The 12549-nt window shown below is 40.3% G+C and overlaps 1 protein-coding gene across 7 annotated transcripts in view; it reads right to left on the bottom strand.

The window, feature by feature from the left end:
- SH3D19 (SH3 domain containing 19) overlaps positions 1 to 12549 on the bottom strand; it is a 122283-nt gene that overhangs the window by 24617 nt on the left and 85117 nt on the right. For 6 of the 7 annotated variants that reach the window (XM_075029805.1, XM_075029776.1, XM_075029795.1 and 3 more), the window contains one exon: positions 11150 to 12142. In XM_075029805.1, the coding sequence (XP_074885906.1) occupies positions 11150 to 12142 (993 nt within the window). The remainder of the gene's footprint in view (positions 1 to 11149; positions 12143 to 12549) is intronic. The other variant, XM_075029786.1, reaches the window with a different exon arrangement.

Below are 12549 nucleotides of genomic sequence, written 5' to 3'. Positions count from 1 at the left end.
CAGCAGGTCGGGGGAGGTAATTCTGCCCCTCTACTCCGCTCTTGTGACACCCCACCTGGAATACTGCATTCTGGGGTCCCAACATAAGAAGGACATGGACCTGTTGGAGCAAGTCCAGAGAAGGGCCACGAAGATGATCAGAGGAATGGAACACCCCTCCTATGAAGACAGGCTGAGAGAGTTGGGGTTGTTCAGCCTGGAGAAGAGAAGGCTCTAGGAAGACCTTATAGCAGCCTTCCAGTACCTAAAGGGGACCTACAGGAAAGCTGGAAGAGGGAGTTTTTACAAGGGCATGTAGTGATAGGACAAGAGGTAATGGCTTTACACCGAAAGAGGGTAGATTTAGACTGGATGCAAGGAAGAAATTCTTTACTGTGAGGGTGGTGAGGCACTGGAACAGGCTGCCCAGAGAAGTTGTGGATGCCCCATCCCTGGACGTGTTCCAGGCCAGGCTGGATGGGGCTTTGAGCAACCTGGTCTAGTGGAAAGTGTCCCTGCCCATGGCAGGGGTGTTGGAACTAGATGATCTTTAAGGTCCCTTCCAACCCAAATCATTCTATGATTCTATGATTATCAAGACACTAGAAATCTGTGTCTAGGAATATACATAGGATTTAAGAAAAATCCAGAAATACAGTGTTTATTTATGAACAACCTCATTAAAAACCTTTTAGCATTTTAATTAAAAAAGCCTTGGCATTTTTAGAGAGAGGGGAAGAAGACCAAGTACAAAACCAGGTCCAAAGTAATTTCAGAGAGAGAAAACACTGGGTAATACTGGGCTGCCAAATTACAGTGTAATGGACTGCCCTTCCGCATGCACATGATTTGGCGGTCGCAGCTACCCCAGCCTCTGCTGCCGCTCCTCCTTGCCGGGCACATCTGTCTGCTGCCAGCAGCCCCCTCTGTCCGTACCCCCAGATCCCGCTGCCAGTGCGCAGCTGTAGCAACAGCAGGGACAACATGGCGCAAGGCCCACGCACGGTCACCCCTGCTCAGATGTCCACCTCCCACTAGCCCCTTGCTTAAGGCTGTCTTTGCTGGCGTATCCACCACATACAGGTGTGCCATGGGGGTTTGTGCCGTGGTCTCTCCCAAAGTCAATAGATCTACCTGCCTACAGGCTCCCCAGAAATCTGCCTGGGTACCTTCATGTCACAGTTTAATCATGAATCAAAGCACACCAATTCCTTCTGTCAGGCTGCTTGTACAACAGCTTTGAGCGTATACTTCAGGTAGAAAGGATCATCACAGGTCAACAATTTGTCTACAGCTAAAGGAATAGAGGCTATAGTTAAAACTAAGCTCTGTTACCATCTAGACAGAAGATGGCTCCATCACATTGTGCCCAAAGACACTGGCGCATACAGAAACTAGGCACAGGCAACCCACAATGTTTTAGAAGGTAAGGGTAAAACTAACATCTTGTTTAAGTTATGGATTAGCACTAGTCAGTAAAAGGTTTAGGTCTCTTCAATGAAAGCTTTGTCGTAGCAAGGTTTTTTGTAGAGGACTTGAAAACACAGACCACAAGACAAGTGCAAGCATTCTGGCAGTACGGTCATTACAAGAAACAAAAATCCCACTCTTAGAGCAAGCCTGTAGTTAAAATTTTCTTTTATTCCTTTATACCTATGCCTGCTAGCTAGAATGCTAACATTTGAATTGCATTCAAAACAGAAGATTTATCTAATCTTAACTCTTTTGCTGGTGTTCAAAGTGACCTTTCAGTTATCCAACAACTCTGTGACAGATTTGAGGAGTGACCCTGACGAGGCAGCAGGGCAGTGGGGCCTTAAAGCTGCACTGGCCCATTGGGAAGCTGGAGACACAGGGCGAGCAAAGGAAAGGTGAGCAGGGCTAAGTCATGGGCTCCTTGACACAGCAGGACCATAGGGAACACACCTGCACGTGGAGCATCTCTCAAGGTAAGGTTCTGCAGAGGTTAAGGAAGTTCTGCATGAACAACAAGGAAACAATTTTCCAAAGCCTCCATCTCATAAAAATATATACATTGTGACAACAAGTAGAAATGTTCTAAACCCCCAAAATAATCACAGATCTGTATTGTTGTAAATTTATGGGAGATTTAAAATTGTACAAAATTACTGCTTGTCAGCTGTTAATGACTGCTATGCATAAAAATGGTTTTCTCAACCATTCAACAGTGGGCAGAGGTCTCTAAATCAGTAAATCTGAGAAGTAATTTTTAAGGCTGAGAAAACCATTCAATGAACCTTAGTTTTCCACTCATTATCTTATGTTCAATTATACCGTTGTCACCTCATAATTAGTTTAAAAGTTATTACCTTGTTTGTGTTATTCCATTCCCCAGTGTTGGGTTTGCAGCAGAAATTGGCTGAGTAAACGACTGTGCTGCTTTGTGCAATGGGACTGACAGCATATCAAATTTTTATGTTGTTTAACAACAATTGGGCATCGTTTGAGCATAATTCACGGAGGTGTGAAAACAGAATTGTTAATGTACTCATTTAAAGCTTCTCAGCTCAAGGAAATTAATCTGCAAGACATTTTTCATAACATATATCCACAGACCTCTATTGATTTTTTTTTTATTAAACTTTTACAATGATGCTTAAAGCCTGTGTCTTCCTTAGTCTCCCTTTGCTACAGCTTCTGTTTCAAAGGTTTATGTGATAACATGTATTACTGCGCTTGTTTGCAGGAAAGACAAATGAAAACTGTGTATTCAAATATACCGTGTATCATCTCTTTCTTTTACCAGTTTAGGAGAGGCAGCTCATTTTCCCCACTCTCATTTTCCATCCTTGTTTAAAATAAAAAATCAGGAGGTTACAGAACAAATGCTAGGTTTTTCCCATATGAGCAGGACAGATGGGTATCTTTCTGAAATATTTATTGGTAGTCTTTCAGTAAGTGGTAGTAAGAGGGTAACAGATACCTCAGCAGCAATAAAGGGGAATCTCCAAACACATCAGATGTGGAAAGCTAAAAGCACAGCATAGCAGTATCTGCTGTGAAGATGCTCAGTCCTCCAAGAACTACTCTCAGTACATGAGAACAACGTAGTACGAAAGATGTTGATGCTGACATTACAACACTTGCCACCACAGAAGTATGCAACTGTGTCTACTTTCAATGTTTAATTAAAAAAACTAAATCAGCTGTTAAAGGCAAGGCTCGCACATTCTCCTCACACACAACAGTACTGTTATTGAGGTCTTCCAGGAACAGAGAACAGAGCCAAGCCTCACCAACAAATGGTTTTATTAAAACCTAGCCCCATGAAACCACTCTGGTGTTTGTGGAAGCATACTTAACCCATACTTGGGTGAAGTTTTTCAACAACAGTCCCCTCCTAGTAATATAGCTGGAGATTCAATGGAAACCTGACAGAGGAATGGGGTCCATGCTCAAGAAACACTGTGAAATGCGACAACCAAAAGTCTGATGTTCACTCAGACATTCTAAATCTCAACCTATTTACAACTAAAAATAGACATATTAGACAGGTATCGTACCTAAATTCCAGCACCACTGATTTTCCCAATCTCAGTTTTCCCCAGTATTTTTCATCACCAAAATTAACAGTTCACTGTTCTTAGAAATGGTATTTCTGACCCAGAGAGAATAATATAGACTACACCACCTTTCTCAAAATATGCAATTTGCAGCTCCCTCTGCATGGAAAATTGCCATGATCTGGTCATGACCATATCTTTTAATAGACTGGGAAATCAAAACAGAAAAAGGAAAAAAAAAAAGAAAGAGAATGGGATACAGGCTCTTTCAGGATGTAATCTGCACATAACCTGAAAGTAAGCTCAAGTGAAACTCAGGCTTCCCAGCATTCTCCTAACACTAGGAGAGTAGACCAGGTCACTCAAATAAAAGGAATACAGTATTCAGGAGTAGACTCAGTATGGCTTCAGGCTTAAAATTGGAGAAGAGATAAGCAAATCTGCTACCATAACGTTCTAAGATTTCTTTCTGCCTGATCTACAAAGAGGTTTTTCATGACTAGCCCAGTTATTTTGGTAGAGGCTATAAATGGACTGTGTAGTCCTGCTTCATTCAAAGAATTATAGTGCATTAGGCCAAGGAGATTTGCTTTACCTGATATGGCACATTTAGTCAAACAGGTACTTGAGTGGGCTGGTAAAAATCTCTTCTATATAACAACCTTTACATATAAGTAGCTTTTCCAGTGCAGTTGCCAAAGCATTAGTTTTATTTCTACATCTGCTTATGCTGTTTTATCAAAAGCACACAACACCAGAGCAAGCACACAGTAATTTCAGAAAGTTTTGTCTTGAGGATTATTTTTCCTCCCAGAAATATTATGTCCAGATGCCAAAACAGAAACTTCAAATGTCTCACAAATTAACAAGATTTTTTAAAAATAGTTGTGCAAAGACTTCAGGACAGGAAAAATTTATCCAGCAACATTTTCTCTGCTCTGAGTAGCAGTAAATGTAGTGAACTACTCGCATAGGTTTCAGGCGTTGCTCCCTGTTCACTGCTGACATCTGACAGATCACCACAACAAGTAAGGCAACTCAAGGCCAGTGATCACCATTTTTGAGGAACGAGTCCAATCCAAGGAATGAATGATGTTTACAGGGCACATGTGGAGTTTGCAGAAGGAGCCTAGCCATCAATATGGCAAAAGTCCACAAGTCAAAGAATTATGTAGAGTTTGATATTGTCTGGAAAGTACAGGAAAAAAAATTGCTGAGAGATGCAGCAGAAGATCCAAACTAAATGTTCTTTTTGAAAATGCAAGATGTCCTTAACTGAGCAGTGAAATATCTCATCTACACTGTTAGAAAGCTGGAGAGCAGATGAAATAAAATCTAGAATAGCAAAATTTCTTGGGCTATTGTAACAATGGCAATACAAGCATTTATGGGGTGGAAAACTACAGTGCTACATCGTACACAGAGACAGATATAAATGGACCTTTTCCGAGCTTTCAGCACTTCTCTCTCAAACTGTGGGAATGCCCACAATTACTATCTGTATGTATCTAAAAGCACAACCATTTGGTTCATTGCTAGTTTATCCATACTAGTAAAGGTGATAGTAATTACACCGCCTCTGGCACAAAAGGACTGCTTAGACCAGCACGAGCTATTATGTGAGAGTTTGGAGGCTATTCCTACATCATTAATCTATTTTGCTAGTTCAAGTAAGACTAGGATAGTTCAGATTGCAAGAGCCTTTAGGAGGTCTTTAATCCAACCTCCTGCCCAGAACAGGTCAGCCATGAGGTCATGTTGTTAGAAATTGGTTGCATAACCTGGTCTATCTTCAAAAATTGGATGCCGGAGGGTATTTGGACATACAGTGGGTGACAAAAAACCAAACCCCAAGTTACCCTGGAGATTAAGAAACACAGCCTTGTCCATTCTTGTCAGGTGAATGAATGCTTGTTCACTGGCAAGAGATTGAAGTGCCCCAAAATAGGCAAGCTGGAAATCTCCAAAGCAGCAGATTGATGACGGAAAGCAGTAGGGCATACAAAATCTTTTTAATGAAAACGTGAAGGACAAGGGAATTTATTAATGTTGTTTAAAATACCTATCTACCCTCTTACAAGAATCTCATATGCTTTCAGCAAAGGAAAACAATAGTTCTATTTATAAACACTTCTTTTAAATAAGCATTTTGTTGTTCTTTGACAATCTTTCTGATCAAAAGATATCTGCATTTTAAGTGTTACTGTAAACTAAACAGATTTAATCATCCAAGAAGACAATTATTATTAAGAACATTATTATTTGTGTGTTACCACTTAACAGCATCTATAGACATGGAACTCAAAAGCAAATTAATTTGCATTTGACAACCTAAAGGGCTCCTCATCTACTACATAGCTATGATTTAAAAACCTTATTTGTTTCCTGAAACTAGATATAAGGCCCTCTCCTGTGGTAACAGTGGAGTCACTTCCAAGCTCTTTGAAGGCTCCAATTTATGTTTACTAAGCAAACATCTGTAGCCTGTGAAGAGTTAATGGATGCTTGTTACCACTTCTGCTGGAGATTGCCAACCTTGCAGCAAAACCAACAGGACACAACACAGACCCATACCTCCACTACTCCACCCCACAATAGCAAGCCTTCAGGTAAATCTGGTTTTGTCAGGGGTTTAAGCCAAATAGCAGATTAAAATGGATGAGACAGCTTGCTCTTTTCTGGGGATGATACTTCTGGCAGTAAGTAAAAAAGGAGACAGGTAACTTGAAAATAACCACAAGAGTGTTGCGGTTTAACCCCAGCTGGCAACTAAGCCCCACACAGCTGCTCACTCACTCTCCCCCAGTGGGACGGGGTAGAGAATAGGAAGGGTGAAAGTGCAAATACTTGTGGGTTGAGATAAAGACAGTTTAATAGGGAAAGCAAAAGCCATGCACCCAAGCAAAGCAAAGCAAACCAAGAAATTCATTCACCACTTCCCATGGGCAGGCAGGTGTTCAGCCATCTCCAGGAAAGCAGGGCTCCATCACATGTAACTGTTACTTGGGAAGGCAAATGCCATCATTCCAAATGTCCCCCCATTCCTTCTTCTTCCCAGCTTTATCTGCTGAGCATGACATCATATGGTCAGGGACATCCCTTGGGTCAGTTGGGGTAAGCTGTCCCAGCTGTGTCCCCTCCCAACTTCTTGTGCCCCCCCAGCCTCCTCGCTGGTGGGGTGGGGTGAGAAGCAGAAAAGGCCTTGGCTCTGTGTGAGGAGTGCTCAGCAATATCTAAAACATCTCAGCATTACCAACGCTATTTTCAGCACAAATCCAAAATATAGCCCCATACTAGCTACTATGAAGAAAATTATCCCAGTCAAAACCAGCACAAAGAGTCATCAGAAGTAACGCTGCAGAACCTTAAGAAAAGCTGCATTATTTTGAAGATATGTCTGGACTAATCTACCAGTTAGAAATATCTCAGTTCTTTTTTTCTTTTCCTTCTTTTCCTTCAATTAAAAACAAGCAGCTGGTCAATATCCCCACAGCAGACAAATTTGGAGTTCAAGCAGCAATTTTTCTGAATTGACAATGTCACCCAGACTCTACCGTTCATGCCACAAGAAGGAACAATACATATAAATGGACAGCAGCATTAGTTTGTTTGGTGTTTTTTTCACCATACAGGCAGAAATGAACTTTTATACTGTGATGAAGTAGATAGATAGATAGACAGCTAGATAGATAAAACAATTAAGAAATGCAGTAGTATTACTGTTAGAATTGAAATACACTAATATGATGAAGATACCAAAAGAGAGAGCTGTCTCCTGCTGGTAAGGTAAGGCACTCTCTGAACTACTGTTCTAAGAATTTGGTTTAAATTGAGTTCTGGTATATCAGGCATAGAGTAATCAGTGAATTATATGCTGTTTTAGAAAGAGAGAAGATGAGAGAGAAGAATAATTCTCCACATGCAAAAAGGAATGAAAACATTCTAGCAAGATCACCTCCAGGTTTTAATTTAAATGTGTGCTTTAAATGCACTGTTACCTCACTTTCTTTGTCCAAAACATACATTCTTAGAATATTTAGCAAGCAGGCACGCTACATGCTTTAATATAACAATTAATATAAGTTCTGGGTAAATTCATGGATCTTCTGAAGCCATGGAATTTACACTCAGTTCAACTTGCACTGGGATTTCATTTTCAAGCCTTTTTAAAAATGGATTAGTGAGAAGAAAGCCCACCTAACAGATTACCAAAACTTTTAACCTTCAGGAACTGCACAAATCCCTGTTACCAGCTATAAGAGAAATGTAAAAATACTCCAGATGATCCAAAATATCACAACTGTCATCAAGGCATTAGCACCTCAAGATTTAGAGTCCCAGACAGATGCTTTCACATTCTAAATGACGGACTTGAACCAGAGTAGTTTCATTAGAATACAAATGGCTTTGAACATTATCTGTAGCCTTTGAGTCCAAAATTATGGCACTTAAAACTGGCATCAATTTTGGCTGCTGATGAAAGGAGCAGTTCTACATATTTGTCATTCCTGACTTCTCCTTGCTGGCACTTCCCTTGGGCCAGCATCAGAGGCACGAGTTGGATGCAAGGTTCTGCCACAGTTCACCTCTGAATCTCAGAGCTGTAGAGCTTCCAAAGGTCCCACAGACTTCAAGTGACAGAGTAGATGCTGAAACCTTTGAAAGGGATCTTGGTACCCAGAGTCTCTATTTGTACCAGAATGGTTCCCCCCCCTCTGTATAGGCTGGACAAAGATAAAATGATTAATGTTTGAGTAAGAGCAAGTTCACTCTACTGAAAGCTGTGCTGTTGGAGATGCTGTCAAACACTGATGAAACCCATGGGACTGCCTGAGGTAAACTTGAAAGAAAATCATCCAGCTAGCTTTGGTAGTTAAACTACCAGTTAAACACTGACAGTTGAACTGGTGAAACTATAAACTGGTTTGTTGCCAACACTGTTGATCTTAGCACATAGATAATATTCAAATATCTTTCACTACTGTGGAGATGGTAGCCTTCTGTTAGAGGAAGCTGGCATCTTATGTCAGTCAACTAAATTGCTGTGGAGATTCTGCATTTGTTTGGCCTGTTTCACTTTTTCGTTCATATGCTCACTTCAACTTCTGCGCCTGTCTCATCATCAACTGAACACTTCACCTTCTTACTGTTGCAACAGGCATTAGCAGCAGCAGTGATCAATCTGTCCAGTTCTATTTACATTAGTCTAAGTACCAGATGCATTTGTCCTATATCAGAAAAAAATTAACTTTTGTGAACACTACAATCTGTGATGTAACACTGTTCTTTGACAAACAAGCTGTTGGTGCTTAGTTTCAAACACCACTGCATAAAAGCCTTCTTCCTTTCCTAGGGTTGCCATAACAACAAGCGGAGCGATGTCATTTTGCTAAGTAATGACAGTGACAAATATGTAAGAAATGCAAAGGTCTGGGGAAATGGGACCAAGATTAGAGCTTCTCTTCCTGCCTTTACAAAACATTTTACTGTGGATTCATCTTGCAAATCCTAAGCTGTTCCTATGGGAACATGAGAAATAGCTAGTGTTAGTACTCCATCTTGCCTCATTTTTCAGAAAGCCAGTGTTCCTCTTGTGGATGCTTTGTCAAGACATAGTGCTGGATTAGTAATAAAGAGTACAGGATATGATCTTGAGCTCACAAATGCCTGCAAAAATCTGGAATGAATCCTAATTTTACAGTGTAATAAAGTGATAATACTGTCAGACCTTTTTCTCTTTAGTAGGTAAGAAGGGGTTGCAGCAAAGATGCCATTTTATTGAATGAATAACATCATGGACAGGTGACTCAAGAAGTCAGGAAGCTATCATCTGAATAATTCTTTTGTTGACCATGAGAATGGTAAGTATTTTTTTCTTAATTAAATCAAGAATAACACCTAGGACACCAACCAGAAAGAGGAAGACTGACATTCTTACCACTTTATCATGAAAGCTTTTTTTTCAGGTGATTTTCATTTGGGATCACTCAACCTCTGATTTAACAGAAAAATTAAGGTTACTTAATTTTTCCAGGTTGGGGGAAAGGCAGTCTTTTAGCGTACACAGCCAAAACATTTTCCTTTTTACGCACTTTCAAAATTTAAGTATTCTCTTTTCTTGCCTACTACTTAGAACGGTTACATTTTCCTTCTGTTTGTTGCATGTATTAATCAAAATAAAATTACTGAAACTACAAAAGATTTACCCTAAATGCACAGAAAGCAAGAGTCTTCTCTCACGCTTCTAACTTTCTTCTAAAACTATCACATGCACAGTGGCTGTTCCCCGACTCCAGTCCCCAGATGCAATGACCATGACTGTTCCCAGCTAGACACCATCAGTCATACACTTCCTTGATGTAATTACGAAACACCTCTCCAGTCACCCTGTACTCCTGCCTCCTTCCAGGCTTGGTACAGCTTCTGTAGTGTTCCTGGAATCTGTCAGTCCAAGAAAAAATGGACTTGTATCCATGTTGAGCTAATCACCTCCCCCTACAAGATCTTCTGCTGCCTTATTTCACTGCTTTCATTAAGCTCCCCAAGATCTGTATGTCCATACATGCTGATGTTAGCAGTTTAGGGCTTTAAGGGACTTTCTACATCTGCCTTGGGCTTTTTATGCCAATAGAGAGGAGAAACAATAAAAAAATTGGAAATTCATCTAATTATATAATCCACAAACTGTGAAGAAATTGCATTTGTTAACAATCATTAATATCGATTTACTGTGACAACTACACAGTATCCATGCTTCTCTTTTCAGAAAGCTGAGATGTTTAACGACAAATGAGGTTAAAAAAAATTAAAAATCATAGTTCCTTGAACAAACATTTTGTATGACATACACCATCTGTTTTAAAGCAGAACTCTCTCTGGATTGCAATGGGGCTGATAAGCTAAATCAGGACATACCTGAATATTAAGAGGGAAAAACCTATTGCTATAAAATTTAATGACAGCCCAACACTAACCTGTGTCTTTAACTAAAACAGCGTTAAAAAAATCAACCCCAAGTGCTTAAAGGAATCAAACAAGGTTTATGAAAGGGATGTAGCTGTAGTAACTAATCTGTCCATACAAAATAATTATTTTCACTTATTAGAAAAAATTGAAGTTGCATAACAAGCACATAGTTGCTTGACAAGACAAGACAAGACAAACCACAAAGAGAGGAAAGAGACAATTAGGCACTGGTGAGATGGACAGAGTATACCAGTATGTTTGATCACAAGTTTCCATAAACGTAACAAACATTGCTGCTTCTCTAGATGACTAGGTTTCCACTACAGAACTTCAGGCACTCAAATAAATTAGATTAGATGGTGAGAGATAAGATGTCCCAAGTTCCCCAGAGAGAATTATGATACATTCTGGAGGTGACATCTAGTGTATAACATCAAGTCTTTTATCATTATTTTAGTAATCACATAATAAATCCAGCAGGCAAGTTCTGAGATTTATATAGCCTTGAAACCTCCCGAGTCTCAAAATCCAAGTAATTTCATAGTGATCTTGACATAATAGAAAACCAAGAATTTCATATACACACATAAACCCCACCAAGACAGGCAGACATAACTCACACAGGCTCATACACCTGCAAAGAGTAACCACAGGGACAGTTCAAAAAAATTTCTTCTTACCTGCTGCTGCTTCAGAACTGATGCTATCTTTAACTACACAAGCTGGACTTGCGGGCAAAACGTCATCATCAAAACTGATCAGATCTCTTTCCACATCTAGTTTATTTTGCAAAGCAGGTGCTGAGGAGTTGGTTGCAGGTGACAATTCCCCCAGAGACTTGAAAACTTTTTCTTGGGCAGATACAGAAGCCCGTGGGGGAGCAGCAATTGGTTTTAGTGTGGCCAAAGAAAGGGCAGGATTTTCTGCATAACGTGACTTTTTAGGAACGAGAGGCCTTGGAGCAGGAACGGGAAATTTCTTTTGTCCATTGCTGTTCTCTGCAACTGATCCACTCCTTACATCAAGAAAATCACTACTACTACTTTTAACAAGGCCAGGTTTTGGCTTCTTTGGCAGCTCAGGTTTGGTTACAACACTGCTCCCAACTACTGCAGGTTGAGGCTGCAATTCCTTGGAAGGTGTTGATTTGCTTTCTGTCCATGCATCCCAGTCTCCTGAAATTCTGCTTACCCCTGGCTTTGGAGCAACTACTGGCTTCTTTGCAGTAACAGGTCTTGGGGTGAATGAACGAGGGGCAATTTCTGGCTTTTTTGATAATCCTGAGGTATCATTAGTTCCTTGGGATTCAAAAACTTTGATCCTTGAAACAATACTATTTTGGCTCTTTTCTGTACTCATGCTGTCCATCGCCAAGTGATTGTCTAGTAAGCTATCATCTAACAGAGGTGACTGCTGAACTGGAGGTTGCTGCCTTTTCGTGGTAGACTGGTTCACTTCTCCATTGTCTACCTTACTTTCAGTATTTTTGACCACAGGTCTGAGATTGCTTCTTGATCTTGGCTTTGGCACAGGACGTATCACAGCATTGGGATTTTCTTGGCACCTCTGACCTTCAGACACTTCAAAAACTATTAAGGGATTCTCATTTTCTGAAAGACACCTATTCAGGAGATATGCAGAAGGCCTAGGAGGTTTAAGAGGACTCTGCCCTGCTAACAGAAAAGAAAAGGTTTCAGTTACCTATTCCAGAACACTTTGTTTATGTTATTTTTTGTCAGCCATCGGAATGGTAAACATGATGGTTTTCATTCAGAACTTACTGCTGCTTGTGAAACTGCAGTTCTCTTTCTAAAAAGATGAATGAAAAAAATATACAATCTCTAGGAATAAGCTGAAGATTGCTAAAATGCATGGTATATACACATTGTGAGTTCAAAACTACTTGTTAGCTTGCAGCATGAGGGGCATGCAAGCAACATCTAGACCAAAGAATAGTACAGTATTGTCCCCAACTTGGTTTGCACACTTTTCAGTCTGAACATGTAACACTGCTGCTATTCTGATTGGACATCTGACCTCCTCTGGCCTCAAAGCAATTGCCATTATAGCTGAATCGAGC

Source organism: Buteo buteo, chromosome 1, assembly GCF_964188355.1.
Source record: "Buteo buteo chromosome 1, bButBut1.hap1.1, whole genome shotgun sequence".
NCBI classification, from domain to species: Eukaryota; Metazoa; Chordata; class Aves; order Accipitriformes; family Accipitridae; genus Buteo; species Buteo buteo.
Note: the sequence above shows the minus strand (reverse complement) of the source record. Positions and strands in the feature narration are given on the sequence as shown.